The sequence below is a fragment of the Rhea americana genome, unplaced genomic scaffold (assembly GCF_003343005.1).
Source record: "Rhea americana isolate MKP2758 unplaced genomic scaffold, rheAme1 scaffold_411, whole genome shotgun sequence".
NCBI classification, from domain to species: Eukaryota; Metazoa; Chordata; class Aves; order Rheiformes; family Rheidae; genus Rhea; species Rhea americana.
The window spans coordinates 345225-369487 of record NW_028186548.1 but is presented as its reverse complement, the minus strand read 5'-3'; the positions used below and the strand labels follow the sequence as shown (position 1 = coordinate 369487).

Here is a 24263-nt window from a genome sequence, read left to right as displayed (position 1 = left end):
GGCGCGCGGGGACCCGGCCGCCACGTGCCGCCGGGCGCCGCCCCCACGCGCGGCAACCGGGCGCCCGAGGCGCCGCCAGCGCCGCAGCTGCAGGCGCTGCAAAGCGCCTCGGTCCCGGCGCGGAGCGGAGCGGAGCCTCCTCGCAAGGAGCCATTGCAAAGGCAGCACCCGGAGCTCCGTGCCCAGGATCGCTGTGCACCCTACGCACAGCTCTGTGTACGCCTCCACCTGCAACCGGCGCGTGGGGTCACTCCCCAAGTTGGGGTCACCTCCCCCCCTCCCTCCCCAATGCAGGGTGCTGCAGAGCCAAGGGAGACCCCAGCCTGGCGGTCCCCGTTCTCCCGCTGCTGAGCCCCGGCCAACTCGTGCCCAAGATGGATCCCACTGCCCTGGCGAGCTCGGAAACTGAGGCAGGGGAGGGCCTGCGGCTGCCGCCGCCGCTGCACYGGTTCCGCATGCCGGGGGCGTCCCGGTGAAAGGAGGCAAAGGGTGAGCCATTTTCCTGAAACTCCCTCTTTTGAGCTCGTTCCTGCGTGCCCACAGCAAACCCCGAGGAAGGCTCTGCGGCGAACCTGCGGCCCACGAGCCAGCTTCAGCCGGGAGGCAAATTCCAGCCCKGCTCGATGGGGCCGTGAGGGTCGAGCCATTTCCCAGGGACCGGCCGTTTCCGCGGAAAATTCCCAGCCCCCTCGGCAGGGCGGCTGCTGCTGCGGCAGCGGGGCCAGGGCCTGGGCCGCTTATCTCCCCACTGCGGGCCCCCAGAGCCGTCGCGGGTCACCATTTTCCAGCCGCTGGGAACGGCCCGCGTGAGAACCAGCTCCCTTCCCAYGGCTCTGAGGAGCCGGGTCGCATCCCAGCGGCGTTCGGCCGGGGAGCAAGCGGGTGCTGATGTTCCAGCCTCGGAGCGGAGCTCCACCACRGGGAGGTGACATCTCCTGCCCTGGACAGAGCCGGAGCATCTGAGTGCCAAGGGCTCTGAGCTGGGTGCCCCAAGAGCGGGGACGCACCGTGCAGCACCGAGCACCCCAAGGGATCCTCGTGCCAGGGACGTGATGCTCGGGAGGCTGCAGGGAACCTCCCGGCACCGGAAAAGGCTGAGCAAAGAGATAGGGCTGGAGCCCCCGCCATCCATCCCGCCACCACTCACCCTCCTGCCAGGCRCACCGGGCCGGGCTTTTGTCCGCAGGCTGCGGCAGGAAATCCTTCCCCAGCACTTTCCAAACGCTGCTGAAATACCCCGTGCAATATTCCGCTTCCACGGGCTGGTGGGATGCTTCCTTTCCAGGGCTTCCCCATGCCCCTGTGAGCCCACTCCCGGTGGAAACTGGGCACAAGGTCTGTGCCTCTCCCCCCCACCCCAGGGCCGGGCAGCACAGCCAAAGGCAGCCCCGAAGCCCCAGACTCTCACAAGGGGGCTGGCTAGCAGCAAGGTGTGCTCTCACCGCGCCAAAATGATGGTGGAGGGAGGGTGGCAGGAAGACACAGGAGAGAAGGATGCTTCTCGGGTTGGAAAAAATACTCAGGATGTAGAAATTGCCCTTAGCACAGACTCTACGACTGCCAGGAGGCAGAGAGCAAACTCTCAAAGCAGAGCCTGGATTTACAGCATACATTTAACAGGAAGAGCCCCAAGGGCCGCAGGGACCAGGGCTATTCAGCATTAGCCTCTTGCGCCCCGAAGCAGCAACCCCTAGTTTCACAGCACAGGCTGGGGAGCAGACAAGGGGCTGAGCTAGCCAGGGAGCACAGCAGGGAGCTAGATAGGAGGGAGAGAGCATGAAAAGCCTTTCAGAGGATGGGAAACTAATAGAAGCCGCTCAAAAACAGTAGTGGCCCCCAAAAAACAAAGAGAAAGGAAGAAAAAGCGAGTATGGGATAGGGCAGGATGTTGTGGTCAATTAGATACTGCAAACAGGACACGAGAGCTGGGTTGGGATTGCTGCTGGATGCGGAGTGCCCGTAGAGGGTGAAACGGCACCGGGGGAGAGGGATTGCAGCAATACCTGCCTGCTCCAAGCACTGCTGAAGGCAGAGCCTCTCCCAGCCCGACGGTCCTTCGGAGTGATCACACAGAGCTCTGGCTGGAAGTTTGTATTAAAGGTTTACAAGGGCACAGAAAAAACTTGTACAAAACAGGTAAAATCCAGACTTGCCATTTCTCCTGGGAAGGCTGACAGGAGCCCACCCCCACAAAAATAAACAGCGTTTCCCCCTTAGCTGCCAAAAGACATGCTCTGCCTAAGGCAAAATACCCCACTGGCAGCCAGGAGAGGGGGGGCAGCATTATCAGAATCACATACAGGGGCTGACCCCAGCTCGAATGCTTGACGCGCATTTATACTCTGTCCCTAGCAACGTTATAGTCACGCTGCTCTGCCGCAGCAGGGGTCACGCGCAGGGATAACCCATGTGCCTGAAGAGAGCGTGTCCAAAGGGAAAAACCTCGCTGGCGGCCACCACAGCTGAGTACTAGTAATACCAGAAGCATCATTGCTCTAGTTTGCTCCTGACCCAGGGCTTGCGCATGCCCAGGCAGGAAGACTTCAGCCATGGAAGAGTGACCTGAGGAACAGTTCCCTGCCCACCCTGAGCACCCAGGAGCCAGGGCCAGGCAAGCAGGGATGGGGAAGGGCAGGCAGATGTCAGCCAGGACTCGAGTCAGCCCTCACAATGTAGCAGCGGACGTAGCGCATTCACATGGGATAGTTGAGAACAACGTCTTGCTTGGCCAGCTCCAGCAACATGGGGTCATCGAAGAACTTGCTGATGCTCACGTCCTCACTCAAGCCCTGTGGAGTAATTGCAAAGCCGGAGGTAAAGCCTTGTGCAGCAGGCCGGACCAGCGTGCATCCCGGCAGACACCCCATCAACAAGCTCTGGTGTCCTGTGGTAAGGGCAATACTTGGATTGCAGGAGTGGCAGGCAGATCAGGCGCTTCCCAGCGGCTCAAAGACGTTTAACAACCTGCCAGGAAGCTGCTGCAAAAGCGCAGTTCTTGCAGCTGAGCATATCTACCAGCTCGCTGCCCTGTCAAGGTAGAATCAGCTCCCTTCCATTTCTGGTAYGGTCCCATCTCCCACACCAGGCCAAACACCCTCCAGCCCCTCTGCCCAGCTCACTAAACCAGCACRGAAAACAGTCACTTCTTTTTTCTGCAAGGCTAATGAGCTAAATCAAGCCACCAAGGAATAAAACAGGCACTAAGTAGGGAGTGGGGCTCAGTGGATGCTGCAGGACTCTGCTTTTGACTGGAGTCACTGCCAGATCATCGTGCTCATGGGACCATCACAGGCATCAGACAAGCAGCATGGAGGATCGTCAAAAAGGGAAGTCCCTGAGGCACAAAGGACATTATTCAACTCTGGGAACACACAGGGGACACGGCGTGCTTGAGGGAGAACACTGCAACATSTAAGCTGCCAGTACAGATAGAGGGATGATACTGGGGTTACTCCCAGACRTACCTTCCTACGCCTGGTCTTGATCATGAACTCTCTGGCCAGATGCGGGGCTGGCTGRGGCTCCAGAGGTCGGATGACGATACTCTTGTCCAAGGGGTCACCAGGCACAATCTGAAACACAGGTCCAGGACGAGAGAACATTCACTTGAGCGACACTGGGGGCTGGTTCAATCTTCAGGCGAGCCTGAACTACAGCACAGTGAGAAACACCTCCAGGCCCTGCAGACACCCTTGGCCCTGGTGTCACAGCACCAACAATACATCTGCTTTCCTGGCACAGAAAAACTGTAAYACCACTACCCACATCCTTAGTCTTCACAGCCAGGATTCACTAACAGTAATGCGAATCCACGCCAAGAACACCTCCCACCTTCCCCGCTTGTCATTTTACTCCAAGACCTCTCAAATATCTGCTAATTCCAAAGATCCACAGGTGTCCCAATCAGAGAAGCCACCTCTAAAAATCAAGCATATTCAATTCTTTTCAGAGCCAAGCCTCTGGTTTTCACATCCTAACATTCAAGCCAGCTCATGGGGCTCAGGTCACTGCTGCTGCTCCTATCTCAGTGTACCATGAGCTGCCTCACAGGCGGCAGCTCACAGCAGTAGCTCCCACAAAACTCAGTTCACCCCAGCCAGAGAAGTGCCTGGAGAACAGTATTCTGTACCAAACCTTGTTTTCCACAGCTGTCACAACTTTTCTGAGTGGCACAGCTGAAGCATAGCCTCCTGCCTTCTAGATTAGGGCATCTTACAGCAGATTGACCCCRAGCCCCGCTTCAAGCTTTCTGCTCCCCAAGCTGCAGAGAGCTCAGTGCACCGACAGCTTCCCTTTCCCTAAACGAGGATGCCCTTTCTCCAGGCGCTGAAGGACCCTTAAYGCTCAGCGAGCAGCAGTGTTGAGCGCTCCTTCGCTAAGGCAAATAGTGACGCAGCTTGGAACAAAGCCATTGGCTTCTGGCAGACAGTTTACAGCTAACGTACAAAGCCTCCACCAGCTCCCAAATTCTCTGCAATCAAGATCTTCCGAGCAGGTCACCCAGAGAAATTGGCTTGCTCTAGGTGAGCAGCACTGAGCTCTACGGAGAGTACCTGGCACAAGCTGGTGTCTGTTCYTGCCRCRTCCCTCTTCCCCATCTCACCGGTGYACAGACTCACCTGCCAGTGGTGGAAGACAGAGAGCGAGAAGGCTTGTCCCTGAGTGTGAGTCCTCAAGTCTGTCTCAAACCCAAAGGAATCAATGGCTGGGATGAAGGCTTTGATGGTGTAGAGAGGGGAGCCTGGGATCGGAGCATCTTGTGTCACGTGGCCTCTGCCAAAGAGTCAAAAGATTAGTCTTCCTACATGTTCCTKTCTATTTCTTTTCTCTAATGCTTAGAAAAAGAGTAGAATCCAAAAGCTTCATGTGACCTTGGGCACACCCTCCCCTCATAGTGCAATGGCTGGAATCAGTCTAGAAAACCCACAACTACCTTGTCATATAGACTTCACCCTTTCTCTTCACTTAAAAAAAATATATATATATACACATACACACACACACACACACACACACACATATATATATATATCAATGCTACAACTGTAAAAATCTCTAGAAATCCAGATCCCAAGGGAGCAGTCACTGCTCTGTAACCCTAAAGCGATGGCAGCTGGTCAGAAAGCAGCTCACCTCCGCCTAGCCAGAACTGTGTACACCGCAGACACGCAGTCAGCAGGGGCCTGCACCTCCACAAAGTAGTACGGCTCCATCAGGCGAGGGGTGGCCTGCGGGGAGGAAGGGAAACACACAGCTGAGCCAGCAGCAGTGCCAACACAATACAGTTTGAGCAAGAGAGATCAGCACACTCTGGTCAAATACAGTGCCCGACTGGAGATAAAAGGGTTCCCATCTCTGTCCCATGGGTGCCCCAAGAAAGCTCAAAATAAAACCTTGAAAGGAGCTTTCCTCCTGCTGGCCCAGAGCCATACGCTTCTCTCTCCTCTGTGCCCACCTTTCCTGGCAAGCCAAACACCAGCAAACAAGAAACAGAGCAGATGCAACCAGGTTTCCAGGGAACGTGATTCCTTGTAAAACCCGTGATTCCTTGTAAAACCCGTCTGCCTGCCTGCAAGGGCACTGGAAACATTAATGGGCAAATGAGTCAGTTTAATCCGACATCCTTGGGGCAGGAACTGCAGCACACAGGCAACCTGTGCTCTTTGGTGCCTGCATCCTCTCAGAGCCCACAGGGGCCAGCACAGCGTAAGGCTCGGTCTTTGTCACACACAGCACTGTCCTCACCATCAGGAAAGCTGAATACACCACCCTCCGGGCTGTTGGGATGATCTGTCCTCCACCCCGGTGCAAGGGCTCCTGAGCAATCACTGCATCCAGGATCTTAAACTTCACATTGCGGATCACTGAGGAAAGGAAGAAACAACAGCAAGTGACTTGAGGGGTGTGTTCTCCACCGTACTAGTACCAGCCATGTATCCCCAGAGACCCTGAGCACGTAGCAACAGAGACCCAGGCAAAGACCTAGAGCCACCAGGGGAGGTTCTCCTAAAGTGAAGTCCAACAGGGCAAGTATGACCATGTCCAAACCCTGCATATCCCAGGAGAGGCAATTTAGTAGTTAAGCTTGCAGGGTGCTCAGTGATCTGTAGCCAAACACTGTCAGGAGCAGAACCAAGCTCTGGTGGAGCCAGCCTGCCTGCCAGCAGCTCCTTCTTTGCAGGTAGGCAGCACGTGCTGCAGCCTGCATGGCATCTGCATCAGGGAAAGAGGAGTTTGTTATCCCCTTGTCACCCATTCCTAGATCTGTCCCCAGCTCTCTGTAGTGTGCAAGGGCAACTGGTCGCTTAGGGATGTGCTCAGAGCCAGTCCTGCCTCAGCAAAATCACTTGGATGCTTATAGATGGCAAAATTCATTAATTTTATTAGCTTCATTCCTCCACAGATCCTACTTACATTCATCACAGAGGGGCCCTTCTCTGGTTCCCCACTGAAATCCCTGCACAATGCTGTCCTTCACGGAGCCCAGCAGCGCTTTGTCCACCTACAGACGGACAGACAGCTAGTTTCAGAGACTGAATATGCATCACAAGGCATTAATAGACAGACCCTAGCGTTTCAGAGTCACTTCCTAGAAGAACAGCCCTGTCCCCCTATACCCCACAATGTCTGTTACTCCCTGTCAGGAGCATCATCTTCAGTTTGGCATCTAGAGCTATAAATGAAGAGTCTGTATTTTGGGAGGCCATTTTGTTGCCAGTTTTGAGGACTTTAGGTCAAGTAGCAGGACCGCAAAAAAGTCAGAAGCAATTTACTCGCCAGGGCATGACTATGTGACAGAAAGTGCAACAGATCAGAGCTAGCAAACCACTAAGCACTCCAACAGCATTAGGACCTTGCTAGCAAGTCCAGAAAGGAGCTGTAACCTCCAGACACCACAGGACTAATTTTGCAGTGAAACACAACCCTAACACCTGCATTTCTCACCTCTGAGGGCAACGTATCATCTACTAAGATGTTTGGGCCAGTTGCATCTGGCCCAAATGCCCAGATGGAGCGAGCAGCCAGCAAATCCCAGTCGTATTTGGTCTGGAAGAATTCACCCAGCTTCTTTCTGATAGAACAAGAAGAAAAAAAAGAAACATTAGAAAACAAATATCCCACCTGCACTCACAACACATTTATGACCCTGTTCCCTGCAGGCATAAAATAGTCTCAGCTTTTTACCTTGAGCACCTCATTTTCTGGGGCAGGGATGCTCATGGACTAGTTGGAGTCAATATTGGACCCAAGATCCCTGTCTAGAAGGTGCTAAAACTGCACACTTCACAGATCTCCAGGGTTCCCTATTTTCCTATTACTTGCTCCGAGAAGGATTCCCGCCCTCCCCAAATTGGTCATACCTGTTCCATGTTATCTGGACCACTTCATTCTCAATGTCCTCAGCAAGTCCCTTCTCCAGAGGCTCAGCAATCATCGTAATCTTGTTCCTGAGAGCAGAAATAGTCAAAACTAGTCTGCAGAACTATGGAAATGGGATAACTGGCAGKACCTCAGGGATTGCTCACTGCCTAGAACATGGCAGTGCCCTCTGGTGTTACCGTCTGCTTCTAAAGATGKAACCTGCATGCTCACAGCCCTGAAGCCCTGCTCCTAACAACCGCTCTCTAAAATCTGCTTATCTCCAGAAATGGATCAATCCCTCCTGCCAGATACCTASTGCTTCACGTGATGGGCTGTAGAAGGAAGTATAGCCAGTCCCGACCCAGCCCACAGGCCAGGTCATGCCCCCTATCAGTGGCGGTACCAGATGTGTTAAACATATGGGATGTTGCCTCAGAAACCACACCAACACGGGTAAACTGCCCCCAGAACAGGTCACCTCTGCATGCCCAAMAGTTCAAAAACTGACCTAAAACTGGAACTTTTTCTGTTCCCAAAAATAAAGTTTCAAACATTGGGAGACTCACCACAGTGAAGGAAGGCAAGAACCACCAAAAACCACAGTGGAGCACAGGAAAGTTGTGCTCTAGATAACAACTGCCATGAAAATTCAGGTATAAAAATGCCCTAGACTCCTAGATCTTACTCTGTGAACATTTCCTGGTTATTCAGCCTATATTATGTCCCAAATCTCCCTCCTTCAAATTATCCATCTCGTAACGCACTGTTGGAGAAGGAAGACAAGACCAGGCAGTAGAGCTAGAAAGGAGAAAATCTGTTCCARAATTAAGAATGAATAAGAGAAAGCAAAGCTTTCATGATAAACTTGGGGAATACTGAAGGCAGCACTTGACTCCTTGGCACCYGCTCTACAATATGCTTCTTAGTCTCAGAAACACCAAATGAGCACGGAGAAAGTGATAGTTTACTGTGAAATTTAGCTAAAAGAAAGGATGATCTGAATCCCTCTCTGTTCCCCCCTGCTTTTTGAGGGATACTACAAAGCATCCCTGGGACTCAGTGTGTTACTGAGGAGTTAACAGAGCTGCCGCAGTGGAAGGCTGCAAACCTCAGACCCTTGCCGCTTTTCTGGACAGCGGCTACTGAGAGCAGACCCCTTGGAGGCAACAAAATTTAGTCTCCAGTAAACACACCATCTGCCTAGTCTCAGGTGCCTGGCTCGCCTGAATCGCCAAGGGCTCTTACTTCTTATTAGGTGTCTCAGCAAAGCACTTCAGTGAGGACGTTTCCACCACTGTCTCACAGAACGTCACAACTGGATCAGCAACCTGGAAGAAGAGCAACAGGCTTGTAGATGTGTTTGTACTACCCAGTTTTTCAACAATATTTTGCTCTTACAGAGAGACTTGCTGAAACTCTTGAACACTTGCAAGAAAAACCTGTCTCATCTGCTAGCGTTTTAAGCAGCATTTCATATGTACCACTGAAGCTTGCACAGGCAGCTTTAGCAATTCCTTCATCCAAACAAGAGACAGAAACATTTAAAGCTAAGAAAACCAAGCTGCCAGTCCACAGACATTGCCAGGCAGAGGCATCTCTTCTTCCCAGATTTGGAAACACATTGATCTCAATTGACGCTGGCCATGTAATGGTTTAAATACAGCAAAGGGCTTGAGCATGGTCACCCACTCCTCTCCACGGCAGTTTTCAGGCTCTCAACTACAGGGGTCCAATACAGTCAGGCTGTAAAAGTCAGGCTGTAAAAGTCACTTTTGCATGCAGACAGAACTCTTCTTTCTAAAGAAAGCTGACAAAGTCCATGCTAAGGACAAGGGAGCCTGCCTGCAGCAAGAGAGAGCAGACCTTGGCAGTGATGAAGACGCCTTAGCCCCAGACAATGAAAACTGTCCCTCACCTCCTCCTGGTCCTTTCACCACACAACCTCAAGCACATCAAACCTTACTGTCTCCTCTATAAGCAGAGCTGGCTGCCTACTCTTACGGAGCAAGCCCAGGCCAATGCAGGAATAGGCACCTGGAGGTCCAGGCAGAGAAGTCTCTCAACAACTCACAAGCTGCCACAGGGAGTTTATTGCAATGACTTCCCCAAGCCCCCTCTTCCTGCACTGGAGATGGACCAGAGGAAGACAGAAACTCTGTACATTTTGCTAGGTTTATTTTTTCATCCTTCGGAATTATAGGGACGAAACCCCCTCCCCCACTGGGAATGATCTCCTCTCATTTCCTCACCTTGATATCTATCTCTGAATACATCTTCCGCAGATCATGCATCACACAATCTAAATAGAGCTCCCCCGTCCCCAAGATCACATGTTCCCCAGACTCTTCCACCTGAAAAACAAGAGAAGGGTTCAACTTAGAGCATTACTGCTCGCAGGCCATTGCCTTCTAGGCTCCTAAGCAAGCCTGAGGAAATATCAACTATAAACAAACGGGTTAGGATCAGTCCACCCAAGGAAAACTCCCAAAGCACGCTCCCTAGCAATGCAAGTAGGGAGAACGACTGGCCACAGGAAGAACCACCCTAGCCCTACCTTATCAGCAATGGCACTGCTAGTAGCTGTCACAACCGCCTGGTCATGGCCAAACTCAGGGCAAATTGATGACCAGCAGAAATTTGCTTTTCTTCTAGCAGAAAGTGCTGATGTGCTCTGAAGAAAGCTGCCTCCAGGGCACAGCAAGGTGTGCTTGATTTAGACTGTTCTGCTATTTCCACATGGTTTAAGAGATCAACTGCAGCAGCATGAGAAAACCCTCAACAGGCAAAACAACTCCTCCCAAAAAAGTTTATTTTTCAATATCAGCCTACAGGGTACCCTGAAGTATGGGGTGAAAACAGTTAAAATACCAGAAATACCTTAGTAGTAAGTGATGGGTAACTCTTGTTAACCTTGCGGAGACCATCTAACATTTTGGGCAGCTCAGAGGGATTGACCGGCTCTACAGCTATTTTGATGACAGACGTGGTATTGAACTTCAAAGGACGGAAGATCTGAGCCTGAAACCAGACGAAGACAAAGACCTGAATCTCTGCTCCATCAGCTGGATGCTGGAGTTGGACACAACATTTAGAATTAATCTCCTGTTAGTAGCTCTCGTGTCCTGGCATCTTGTCAAATGKTTTTTTTTAAACCCTGCCACTGGAGCTTTTAAGATGCCCTCCATCACCTTGGTTCCCTGTAACACTTAGTGATACCAGCTATGCTCCGTACCTCCTCGTTTCCTCGTGGCTCCGTGACGGTTGCAGTCTTCACGATTGGTTGGTCCACTCCTTCTATCAGCACCCAGTTGCCAGCAGGAACCCGATTTACCTCAATGTGGTACCTACAAGGAAAGGCAGTATCACTGCACAGCTCACTGCCATCAGCCTCAAGGCAGTTTCAACGCTGTCCTCCTCCCTGTCCCTGACAGCAGTGACTCCACGTGACTCCTCTCCCAAATAAACACATTGCCAGAGATTTCCCTACCTCGCAACGGAGATCCAGAGGCGTCCGACAGTGCAGATCTGGGAATCCTCCTCATCCTCCAGGGTATAGTTTTCTCCTAGGACCTTCACTGGCTGTCCAGCGTGGATAGTGCCACTGAGCACTCTGCCAAAGGCATGGAACTGAACGCCATCATCTGTGCTGTACATTTTTGTGGTGTGACACATCAGGGGACCCTTCCCACAAAAGGAGAGAAAGAAATAAGCCTCTTCTAAAATACTAAAATACACAGACAAGAAGCAGACACAGACCTAGTAGGACTCATGGATAGAAACTGATTCATGGGCTGGGACTGGCACATCAAAAGAAGTATTTCTAAGTCCTTAATTTCCTTCCATGGGAAGCTTTACTTCCTCTCTCCCTGTACAGAGCCTCGCGGAATGACTTTGGTGCACTTTTCTGGTGCTCTACTTCCTACACTTGTGGAACAATAAATAGCAGTGGGGATGAGGCCATGGCTTAGGTGGACTACCTATGAAGAAAAATGGCATCTGCAGATCCTGCAAACCAGCACAGAGTATTCCCTGGCASGCTGCAACACCTGAGCTGCTGCAGATCACAGTTTTCAGCCCCAGAAGGTCACTCCACAGCTAGTGATCTAGTGACATTGTATGGTTTTATGCAGATAATCCCAACTCAAATAAAAATTCACCTCCTCTCCAAACACTGAGGCAAAAGTCACTGACAAGTTCTTCATTGCGCTCCTAGTTAGCATCAGTAGCTCTGGACAACTCTGAATGCCAGCTCCGTGCAAGGCATGTTTGAAGAGGAAGGTTTTGTGAGGTTTCTTTAACAGGAAAGATAGTGGCTAACTCATGAGGGTATTTTTGTCAGTATAGTTCAGATCAGTTTTCTCAGAGTTTAGAAACAGAATCAAACTTCACGGAAAAAGGGACAAAAACACAGCAAAAGGACACCAAAATCACCCTGCAGTTGCCAGCCCTGACCTAGTCTCTGCTCTTCTCTGAGCAGAGTCAAACAATTCTCTCACTCAAGGGCTGCCCTGGCAGGCAGCTAAAGTTTCTCAGAGGGAAGAGATTTGTTTCAGTATCGGATGAGAGGTTTCAAAACGCTGGAAGTCAAATCTGTGCAGATGCCTGCCTAAGAGGCAGCTGCCCTATCAAGGCTATAAAAGAAGGGTCTATTTTCCACGCTTCTGAAGATTTAAAGCAAAGGGAGAAATATTTCCTTACATCAGGGTCGCATTCACTCATGGCCTCCCCTAGATCGGAGTCAACGCCACCAGTGTAGGTGTGCTCAATTTTGGTCTTGGCCCCCACCTTTGGGGAAGGGATATGCTGCACACACATGTCCACAAAGCCTGGAAAAGTAATGTTTCGTGAGAATGTGATTAAACAGAGGACTTAAGGATATAGAAAAGAAAAAGGCTCCAATAAACACAAGCCTAGGCCTTTCTAGCTGCAGTGCGTGCACTGCCATGGGGAGATGCAAGCAGTGTCTCAAGCTCTCCTTTGCAGAGATTGTTTGTATTTTATTTTTAGAAAAGCACGAGTTGAGAAGAGATCTTGCAAGTGCACGTAGGCACTCCATGGCTGCAGTACAGCACTTAACTCTCTCCCTGATAGCTAAGTCTTGCATGGACACTGTGGAGGGGAAGAGGAATAGCACTTACCTGTGAATTCCCCAAAGAACTTCTTGCAGACGAGCCGCAGGAGGGGTCGAATGTTCAGTTTCAGCTCTTCTTTAGTCAGGTGGATGCCGAGTTCATCCAGAGTCCTGGGCAGGGTCGTGTCCACATCCCCCACCACCTGCAAGACAGCAAATACCACTGTCTGCTTCAATGGGAGCACCCAAGCCGCTGACTCCCACAAGCGGCTTCACCCACCAGCCTGTTACCTTCAGGGCTCTTGACTCACTCTGGTTTAGTGCTCACGTGGCAACTGCCTGTCTGCTTCAAATTATCACTTGGCTGATACCAGAGCACATTACAAAGCCAGAGCAAAGGAAGTTTTATTAGCTGTGCAAGCACAAGACTGAATGTGTAAAGAACAACTGTAAGGAGTTGCCCAAGGATTCTCTGCACCTTCAGTCCCAGAAACACATGAAGATCACACTGCCTAAAGGGACAGGAGAGTCCCACAGACACCATACACACCACCACCTAGCGTTCACTCCCTAAATGCTCAGATCCAGAACAGCAGAAAGGAGAATGAACCACCACATACCTGAGCCAAGATCTTGTAAAGAGGCTCAAGGATGAACTCCACAAAGCTGCGCTGGGAACTGCTAGTTGGGGCCTTTTTMGTGAACTTCCGGCTGTTGGGAGACAAAAGGAGAGACATGAGGGGCAAGCGCACTGCAGCCTGCAAGCCCCCCGACTACCAAAACTCTTGCACAGCCTCTGCTCTCCTCAGGTTTTCTTCTTCTCCCTCCCAATCTCCCTGGGAAAGTGTCATGGACACAGGAGTCACGATTACTCCAAATGAAGGCCAGTAAAGACTTTCTGCTCCCACTTATAGGATTCAKAACAACCATGCAGATTCACATCAAGCAGGAGACTGCTACTCTTATCACAGGATCACAGCATAATTCCCATTGGAAGGAACTTTGAGTGGTCATCTAGTGCATGTTCTAGAGAGCATGGAAGGGAAAACTCTGCAGAAAACTAACAGACATTTAAATAAGCTTCTTACGTCTTCGGGTTGAAGTAGATATCACCCCAAAGCCGCTTTGCAAACTCCTGATAATTGATATCTCCTAAAGGGAAAAAGTAAAACAACAAAAATCTTTGACGTCACTGATAAAATGCATTTCTCTCATACAATGAAAAAGCAAAGACTTCTGATAAAACAACCACGAGSATTCAATGAAATGAACCTATGCTGGTGGGTGCAACAAGGCATCTGCAGAGAGTGCTTTGTCCCAGTCCTGAACATGACTAAACCCTGATCTGGGAAGACCATGCAAGGAGGTGGGTAGAAAATAGTCCACTGAGGATGACACCAGCAGCCCAGGCGCAATGTGGTTTTGCACATTTGTCTTTCAGGAACTTTTCAACTGTCTCAGTTATGCAAAAGGTTATGGATGAGAAAAGCTAGTTTGCCAGACTCCACGCTGCAGGAATCCTRCTACATCTGCTTCATCTTCCAAACATTAACACTGTGGCCTGACTCTGTAGCGCTAAGGTGCTGGGATGGCTTACACCCCATCTGCTCTGCAGGCTTATCGCAAGCATTTTTTGCCTTGCTGAACATCTCTACATTCTTTTCTCTTTTTTAGCTGATGTATGAAGTCTATAGGTAAATATCCAAGTGCTGGAGGAACAGGGTAATGTTTGACTGCCATGGTGGATCTTCCAATAATAAGACAGCGTGATAATCTACAGCAGTTTTCAAACAAGCTTTTGCTGTGGGCAGATGTATAAGAAATTTCATGGTGGCTGTGGTTTTGACAGTTAAACTATTATAACTTATGTTATCTGAAGTATGGTGGCTGCATATAAAATCCCTGGTGGTCACAACCAAATATCGCTGACTTATAATATCCATTCAGCCCATGTCTTCTCCACATGGATGACATCTCCTACTGACTGTGCCCATGTGCTTTATCTGTCTCTGAAAGGAGGAGAAWCATCTTACAGGGCAGCAAGTGAATTCTGTGATGATCAGGGAACTCATTTATTCCTCCAGACTCATGAGGACACGTGATATMCTGGCACATCAGTCCCTGACCTCTACAGCATCTTCCTCCCTGAGGCCAACTGCTTTGCAAGAGCTGGGCCAGCTGCTTTACAACATCCTCCTTCCCCGCTCTCTGCTCCTACAGATCACCCAAAATTCCCAATGTGAGACTTCAAAATCTTGGCTGCCCAGCTGAAYAATGCAAGCAAAAGGCTCACTTTTACAAGTGGCAGATTGCCTTGAGTTGGCAGCTGGGGAGCAGAGAATTAAATCAAAGCCAGAAAAAGACAGTTTCTTAAAAAAGACTGAAGGGCAAGAGTGCAAAATCTCCTGGGCCAAGCTTGTGCCTGGCTGCAGCTGAGTCTCAGACTCTGGAGACTTTTGTGAAAAGGCTGACAGAACTTAACTGCTTCACTTCTGAGAGGCTCTGATGGAGGCAGAGCACAATGTATAGATTTGCCTTCCCTTGCCATAGCGAGGTTCATTTTTTCTCCTTATGGATACATACAAGACACTGGCTTCTGATTCAGGAAATATTTATCAAAAGAAACTATTTAGCTAAAAGCAAGTTAGAAYTGGACCTCTGCTTTTTACCAGCATGGAAAGACTGCAATGAAGTCCTCTAGACTGAGATTTGCAGCAACTCTCAACTCCTAGAAGCTGAGCAGTGCGCATATTGGCCATATATGAGCAGTGAAAAGCAGAAGCTGAATGGTTTAGAAAGTCTCAACAAAAAAGTGTTAGGAAATGAAATGTTAAACTGTACAAGGTTTCTGGATAATCCTCACCATATGTGTCTGCATAAATCTTTGCAAAAGATCCCAGCGTGAAGCAGATGCTGTACTGTGAACTGGAGAAACACACATTCCCCAGAAGGGGAGACAGGACCAGGTTTTCATCGGTGGAATACATGCTGAGGGAAGACAAATTTTAGACACAGGAAAAAAAATATCAATGCTATGAACCAAGAAAGACCCTTAAACCTACTCCCCACACCAAACATGAGTCTCTGATAGGGGAGGATTCTGCATTGCCAAATAGCGGCTGGTTGCAACATGCTTGGCTGTCAGAATTTCAGGATCAGTATCATTTTGTTACTATAAATTTCAAAGCATTAGTGTGCAAAGAAATATCCACAGACCTAGAACTAACAGGCTACCAGCACAAGTGCTTTCTATTGCTTGTTAAGTAGGGGGGGGTCCTCTAGAAAAGGGAGCAAAGTCAGTCAACTGAGGGAAAAAACAGTACAAGGCAAATAAGGCATGGATAGAACTGAATGGAAATGATTTTAATGAGTTCATAAGCATGCTAGACAGGATAAATTATCATGCTCTGCACTGCATGATGCCAGTAGCAATTGAACAGAGACACGCAAGCGAAGTCGTGTGCAAATTCGAATTTGGGGTTATACAGGTTACAACACAACCAGATAAACTGAAGGGAAGACTGCTATTAAAAAATTACCTGATTGGCAAAGGTACTCCAGAAACAGTGACAGTAAAATACTGGTTGTGTTGCTACTGTCAATGTTAAAGAAGAYTCCCTTCATTCTTGGAAGGTAGCCTTGCAGGGAGATTTCACCACAGCAATATTACGGTATCAGTTTAGGGGCCGAGACAGACAATTCCCATTATTTTTTGCCCACTCTCTACTGTTTATGGGGAAAAATATTTGATTCCCATTGGAGTCATATAGGAAGAGTCAATCCTTCTTAATACATTAAATTATCCGAGATGAACTTTCAATGGTTCTTCCTGCTCTGTTTTCTATGACTCGCTATATCAGGAGACAAACTGGTGATTTTAGCACACATAGGGTCCCCAAAGAGCATCTGCAATGGAACAGGGACAACGGGCAAAGACACATCACCCCAAACAGACAGATCCATACCTGATCAGACCATTAACTTCGTCTACAATATGTCGGAGTTTGTAATAAGCGTCTGTAGGGGGCAATTTGAGCTCCAGGATCAGGCGGTCTATCTTGTTGATGCACACGGTCACTGCTAGCCTCTCCTGCACTGCGTGCTTGATCAGCCGCTCCGTGTTCAGCATCACCTGCGGGAGTAACGAGCACAAACACCTCTAGCAAAAGCCCTCCACAAACTAGTATCTAGGGCATGGCAGAAAGCAGTGACCCTTACACGCAGGGCTGTAGCCTGTAGTAAAGCCTAAGCTCAGTGATCAGCTGATCTTCGTGAAATGTAGAAATAGGTACTAACCCAACCAAATTTCTCGAATCCTACCCCCTAGACATTTCTGATATAAATAATCTGCTCAATTTTAGATGATGGAGATGCAAAGAAGTTAGATAATCAGCCTACTGTAGCTCATACACATCATGTCAGACCTGCAAACAGAATCCAGATGCTTGACTCCCTGCTTTGGCTGGAAAGCGCTCTCACTTCTCAAATTGTCCTCCCAAAGCCCTTCACAGAAAGCTGAACCCATCCCATGCCTTCACCATACAGCAGGATCAAAGAACCCAACGTAAGACCCTTTGAAATTAATCCCCAGGTTAACTCACCCCCTCAGCCGCATCAATGAAGAGCACAACGCCATCCGAAATACGAAGGCCAGCTGTGACCTCATCAGAAAAATTGACGTGGCCTTCAAAAACAAAGAGAGGATCAGAGTAAGCACAGCCCTGATACCAGCAGAACAGAGGGGAGAGAGCCGCCGTCTGCTCCACAACTTGCTCTGGTTCCTGTCATCCAGTGAAGCAGGACACAGACTGCTCCCCTCCTCGGAGAGTGACTCAGGAGCAGCTGCCAGAGCTCCACGCAGGGACTCACTTCCATGTTAATGCTATTTTTTTGTGAACAAACACAACAACTAGTTTAACAGGCACTTCTCTTTGCGTTTGTCACTGTGTTCCCCAAAGCTCGGCACAAACACTTCAAGGAAAAAAAAAAAAGGATTATTTTTTTCTCAGGGAAAAACAGATGCTTTGCCCTCCAGCCTCTTTCTCCTGCAGCCTAAMCTCCCTTACCTTCAGCTGTAACCCAACAGAGGTGTCCAGAAACCCTCTTTCCTAAAGCTCTGCCACAGTTTCCTGCAACATGCTGATCTGTGATTACATCCCCCCAYAGGAGCTTGTCAGAAGCTTGAGGGAACATACTGAGAGTCTCACTGTGGGGCAACAGCACTTGAAAAAAAAACTAGAAAAGCTGATTCTGCATCTGCTGCTCATATTTGAGTCAAACATTTTCAGCTCCATTAGCCCTCATTACACCTGAAAATTGGAAACAACTGTAAAAGCCAGCTGCAGAATCATTACTGCTGGAAGTGATTTCAAGAAGCATGAACCCAGCYAAAGGCTCAGGTTCCAAGACCTGGCTAGAATCACCTGCAAAAATACAAAATCAGACACAAGTCCGTTTGCAAAAGGAAACTTCCCAGTTTCCTGCACTKAAGTGGCATTTCCAGACAAAATAACGGATCAATGAAGTTGAAGAGTACAGTTCTTCATTCAGATTTTCTGCGAGCCAATGCTACGCAATCCCACCACTATCCAACACAAAAGCTCTTTGATGGCCCTCATTTAAGCTGTACATGTTTTTACTGCTCTGCCCCTATCAACAGCACTATGGAGAGGATCAGAGCTTTACTACTTAGAGAAACCTTTATTCACATGACCATATTTCTGCTTCACACATTAAGCTGCCTTCTACTAAGTGATTCCCCAAAAAGGATTTTCCAGATTATGTAATCACCTGGAGTGTCAATGATGTTGAAGAGAAAAGACTTCCCTTTGGTATCTGGCAGAACAATAGTCACTGGTGTGCTCTTGATCCCTACACCCCTCTGAAAGAGAGGAAACGAGGATTATCAGTTAAAGGGGAAAAAAAAAAAAGAACAACTCCAAGATGCAGAGGATGATCGTGAAGAAACTAATCAAAAAGACTGAAAGAGGAAAACAACCATCCAGCCCAACCTCCTATGCTCAGGGAGGGARTAACAACCCCAGATCACTGCACCACCCCACCCAGCTCCACCATCCATACTGGCTCAGATTGGTGAGCTATCACTAGCACAGCATAGCCCATGCCTAATTTCAGCCGAGGAGGAAAAATATACAATACCGAGACTGAAGACCCATTTTTTTTCCTGTGTTTTCACTCTTTTGWTGCTATCAAGTTACGCCTCAATGCATAATATTTGATCATACAGAGTGTGAAGTACAGCATTAAAATGAGGAGAAAAAGAAACAGTTGACAGGATTATTCTGGACATGACAACGTAACAACATCTAGCAAGTAAGACAAAATAAGGTTCCTATCTATGCCCAACCACACAGAGTCAGAGCAGCCAGCTTCCAGCCCAGGAAGCCTAGCAAAAATACTGTGTTTATTTTGAGATCAGAGTTTTTCTTCTCATCTACCACTGCTGTGAACAACTCCTATCACATCATTCCCTCAAATTAAAAAGGAGGCACCCATAACTCTTGCAATAACTCTGTTATAGATTTTCAACATTACAGAGGTTATCCTCTTAGGCGAACAAAAACATACATGGAGGTAAGGGTTGCAGGAAATGGAAGAAMGTTGGACTGATGATCTTACTGCTGCAAAGATGAGCAGATCATTTTATTGATAAAGAACACGATTAAAATGGGAAAGGCACATAAAGATGTTACAACGGTAAAGGACACTGCCGACAGCAAAGAAACTGTGAACGAAGCACRAGACAACAGGTCACAACCACTGTCTATTTTACAGGGTTCACTTACCTCTTGCTCTGTGAACAATATATCAGTGTAGCAGAGCTGCAAAGACAGAGCAAAATCCTCAAGTCAGAACATCACATTTTGGTATCGAACACTGAGTTTGAAAAAGGAAGTGGTAATTCTTTACACATGGTTAGTGTGGCAAACAAGCGACAGAGCTGGAACTAGGACTGAGCTCTGGCTTTCCGATTCTATGTTCTCATCACTAAACACGTATGTGTGGACATTTTCCACACGTACAATCTTGCTCCTGCAGAACCTAAAAGTCAGCCTATGCCATCGTTCTTAAGGGCAGGAATACACTGAAAGCTTACTTACATCCTGATCATAGCGCTTCCGGATTTCTGGGTGTGTCTGTTCTATCAGGCAGTCCACAAAACAAGTCTGAAAAACATTGGACCACAAGAGAAAGCAGATGACTATGGTTAAACAGAAAAATACAAGTAAATCATCACATCTCACTATGCTGCACAGAGAAAGGTGGGTGGTGYATTATTTCCACAAGGCTGAAAACAAAAACAAAAAAAAAAACCCAAAACTACAAATGATTGCATAGCAATAGCAGCAGAAAGATCACTGCTGCTGAGATCAAGGGGTCAAAAAAGCAATGGTAAAAGTAAGCAACTGCCAGATCATTACTACTACTCAATATCCTTGTGTGTGCTGTTGGGTATCCGTACTACCTTGCCATGATGGAGGTGCCCACACAGAGTCACATTTCGAATTAGCTCCGAGTTATCCATCAGATCTGCCAGGAAACTGGAGGAATGAAACACAAAAGACCGTTAGAGGTTTCTACTGTGTCTAAGAAAAGCAGAGGCCATTGCAACTACACTTTCTCTCCAAGGTCTCCACCTGAATCCTCTCCAAGCTTTCATTCTGCCAATGCCCTGCGGAGGAAGAATCTCACTTTACAGATGGGGAGAACGAGAGAGTTGGAGTCCTAGGCAGATGGCAGTGGGTGGGAAGAGGCTGAGTTGGTAAAACTGCTCGTGATGAAATATTACTAAATATCTTCCTTTTCTTCCAGTCAGTATTAGAGGAAAAGTCACATCCATGTATTCAGATGATGAAACACTTCTACTCAAGTAGTGGCAATTAGCCAACAGAATCAGAGCTGGATAACAGACACCCCAGACAGCTTTAAAATGTAGCCACAGGGCTCCACAGACCATTCATTCTGGTTTTTAGCAAGTGGTAATAAAGTGAAGTTCTTGAGGACTTAAGGAAACAGTAATAGAGTTTAAATCTCTCTAGAATCAGCAAGTGAGCAGGTAATGATGGACGGGTCACTTCTACATAAATCCTGGGGAAAACATACCTGAGATCCTAAATTAGCAACCCCCCTAAAGATAATGAAAACCTTTACAACAAATATCAATTACTATGGAATTGTGTAAAATAATCCTGCCAAATAATCTCTGTTTTAAAAGATTTTATATTTTACTCATGGGGTGGCCTTTTTCTGTAAGGCATTTAACGTACAACATTTTGATTAAAAGCTAAAAAATACAAAAATCAATAGCAATATGGATTAAAAGCTTGCTGATTGGTCTCAAAATAAGGCTAAGTGGGAAATCAATACCAAGCTTGCATGTTCCTGGTTAAGTCCCAGAGGGACTTCCTCTTGGCCCCTTGTTAACTATTTATRTCAATGAACAGGAAGCAGAAAAATTCATTACTGACAGAATGAGCAGAGAACACAAGGATCAGAAAAGAGGTAGATAATGAAGAGTACAGGTCACTGACCAAGAGTAAAATGGWTTGCTTAGAAAAATAAGATCAAGAATGCTCACTGCTTTATATCTGGCTTTACTGAAAATATCTCTGAACAAAGAACACAGGACAGCCCAAGGAAGCAGTCATTTCAAAAAGGTCCTGGGGGGTCCAAGTAAATAATTGACTGAACACAAACCCCAGAGAAATTATGTTGCTGCAACAGGATCCTTGAGGAAGTAAAGAGGGACTGCTGGTGCCAGGCTCTGGCACACAGGGGACTGCTACGAAACCTGCATCTGGTTCTGGGATTTACACTTAAATACGATGACTACCCAACGTCGGAGAAGGCTGAGATCAGCCRTGAAATGCTGTGCGTTTTGGAGGATGAGCCTAACAAGACACTCATGCAGCTCAAGCTGTTCATCTTCAAACAAAGAAAACATGGAAACACTATAAATGTGATGATAAAGAGCCCCTCCACCCATCAACATAACACAGGGCCTAGACATTGATACTAACCACATACACTTTTAACAGAGGAAGTTAAAAAAGAAAGAAAGAAAAAAAAGAAGCACTTTTAGACAAAATCTGAGATAAAATAATTCAATTTTTGAATTTGTTTTTAATTTTTCCTGAGAGATTTGTACCAGATACTGCTATTCCCAGGGGCTGCTTTGTTGTGTATAACCAACAGACACCATCAAGCGCAGCAGAAGCACAGCTTAGCTGCAGCTTTACATTAACCCCCACACAACCTGGCAGTGGCTCGTGCACAACTGGTGGTAGACAAATCCCTCCTCGAAACTCCACCAGTAGAGGGAACRAATCTGACACAGCCATAGGGCTATACTCTTTGAGATCAAAGCAAAATCTCAACATCCCTTCTGGCTATATCAATACGAAGTGTGCAACGCAGTGGCCGTATAAATATTTCCTAAGTCAATCAAGAAAATTTGCTTTCAGCAAACCCACACATGAGGGGTTCCGATTGCCAAGGTTTGCATCGGCTGTTGAGATGCCAAAAGATTTAAGTGGTAGAAAAATAAGTGCACTACGCTGTGTATTATGGAGGGAAAATATTTGTAAGCTTTGGTTACTCCTGTACTTTCTTCCTCTTCTTTTTGGATCAAAGCAGGGGAAGCAGCTGCACTCACAGCAATATTGCTGGCGTCAGCAAGAAACAAGCCCAGAGCTCCTCGTAAGCTTTCTCCTCTGTTATAGCACACACCACGTTGCCTCTCTACCTTTGTCTGTAAACAACAAATAGCGAGGCCATCACAGCACAGATGGATTAATCCAAAGTACATGCTTAAAAACCCCACATATTACTTACTCCATCTCATAGACAGTGACTGGTAACGTCTGTTCCATCAGAGAAAATTTTTTGGTTTTCACAGGTTTAATAATAGGTTCTGAAAACAAGAGAAAATGCAATAAAATTTGTTATCAATGACCCGGAACAAGCGTGTTCTCAGAAACGCTCATAGTAAACAGGGATTCTTGCAGATAGAAACAGAGTTTTCAGGCCAAGAGATTCTTTTATCTTTTTATGGGAGAAACAAAAGTGAAAATGTGTTTAAGTCATCTCATCTCCTTAAATAATCTTCCAGTGCCTGCTAATATCTGTTTGTCAAAAGATAAGTCTGTCATTCGCAATAATCCAGAGTGCCAAAATCTGGGCACTGCTAGACAAACAGGAAGAGTCCATGCTTTAGAGGCTTTTTAAGGCCTCTTAAAAAAAAAAAAAACTTTTTGAGAGTTTTTAGGAGGATGGAGGATGAGGAGAACGGAAGGGAGTAATACTTTCCCTTTTCCAAAAATCTGCTAAGAGTCTTCTTGCTCCACACCCAACTCACTGCTTTATACTACTTACCAGTGAGAGGCTGCGTATCTTCCTCTTGTACTATCGTTTCTACTTCGGGCCCATAGACCTCCTCAGCAGTGGGATAGTACTTTTTATCCTCGTGCAGCACCACCTCCATCCCAGGGTGGTCCTCGTCATGGTCCCCCATATCGTCGTCGTCGTCGTCATCCTCGAGCTACAACCAACACTCACATTTAGCTGCTGCCACCCCCCAGGGCATCAAAATGTTTTATAACCATCAATCTCCCCTGCAAGTCTTGGCATCGCACATTAAAAAAAGAGCCCTAAATCCACCCACAGCCCAAGAACCACCAACGATGACAACCTCAGCATACCGCAACCAACCRCAGCTCAATTTTCAGAAAGGATCTCTGTAAGGAACACACATCTTCCCACTTTACACTGCCCCAGGCTTACACTGCACTTATCACCGGGGAATCGAGCTCTTTACAATACTGCCATAGCATTAGCATATATCAGGAAAGGACCAAGAGTCAGTCTAAAGACTTCACTAACGGATCCACATCTTCTGACTGAACACAAATAAAGTAAAATGGGACTCGAACTACATAGGATCCCRGTTGTAACAGAGATTCAGGTAGAAGCAGTATTTCTTTCTCTTTGTCACACTAATAGGAGCATAGCTTTTCCTGGATTTTTTTTTAAAAAAACAAAACTGCTCTGCTCCTTATGAATAAAATAGGATCAAAGTCCATCATTGCAGAAAGTCTCACTGCAGAATCAGAGCCTGCCATAAAATGGGAATCGCCAGGAGCTTGTGACAGCCATGGGCATGGCTGGGGGCTCAGTGCCTACTCCGTGTGGGCCCCAATAAGATGAGTAAGGCCAGGAGAGGGCATGTGCAAAGCTCCCCCCAGACTCTGAAGCTCAACCCATCCCTCACCTCATCCAGGTCCTTGGACTCTCTGCCCAGCTCATCATCGTCGTCATCAGAGTCCAGCTCTGGCCCGATGTAGTTCCCGAACTCGTCGTACAGGTCGGTGTCCATGCTGCAGGGCARACGGATGGGGACAAGGGTCTGCGGGTGGATGGTGATACTGCTGCATGCGCTGCCCTGACCTCGTCCTGGCGCTGCCCCACATGAGGACCCCCTGCCTGGTACAGCCTGCACTGACCCCACACCGGGACCCCCTGCCTGCTACAGCCTGCGCTGACCCCACACCACGGCTGACCCGCACCAGGACCCCCTGCACAGCACGGGCTGCGCTGGCCCCGCACCACGGCTGCCCCGCACCGGGACCCCCCGCACGGCACGGGCTGCGCTGGCCCCGCACCGCGGCTGCCCTGCACCGGGACCCCCCCACACAGCACAGGCTGCGCTGGCCCCACACCGCAGCTGCCCCACACCGGGACCCCCCGCACAGCACGGGCTGCGCTGACCCTGCACCGTGGCTGCCCCGCACCAGGACCCCCTGCACAGCAC

At 48.2% G+C, this 24263-nt stretch overlaps 1 protein-coding gene across 1 annotated transcript; it reads right to left on the bottom strand.

The window, feature by feature from the left end:
• Positions 1-2076: 2076 nt before the first annotated feature.
• On the bottom strand, positions 2077-23856 carry EFTUD2 (elongation factor Tu GTP binding domain containing 2). Its single transcript, XM_085314811.1, has 27 exons — positions 23724-23856; positions 22829-22994; positions 22289-22367; positions 19920-19995; positions 19555-19620; positions 19240-19275; positions 18224-18314; positions 17035-17117; positions 16399-16565; positions 15297-15421; positions 13522-13585; positions 13054-13144; positions 12501-12636; positions 12061-12188; positions 10850-11043; positions 10595-10706; positions 10240-10380; positions 9612-9713; positions 8608-8690; positions 7362-7448; positions 6946-7072; positions 6415-6502; positions 5746-5864; positions 5134-5228; positions 4620-4773; positions 3465-3572; positions 2077-2789 (listed from the first exon to the last, which is right to left on the bottom strand). Exons 1-27 carry the CDS (start codon positions 23826-23828, stop codon positions 2694-2696), a joined length of 2919 nt encoding a protein of 972 aa, XP_085170937.1. The 5' UTR covers positions 23829-23856; the 3' UTR covers positions 2077-2693.
• Positions 23857-24263: the final 407 nt, after the last annotated feature.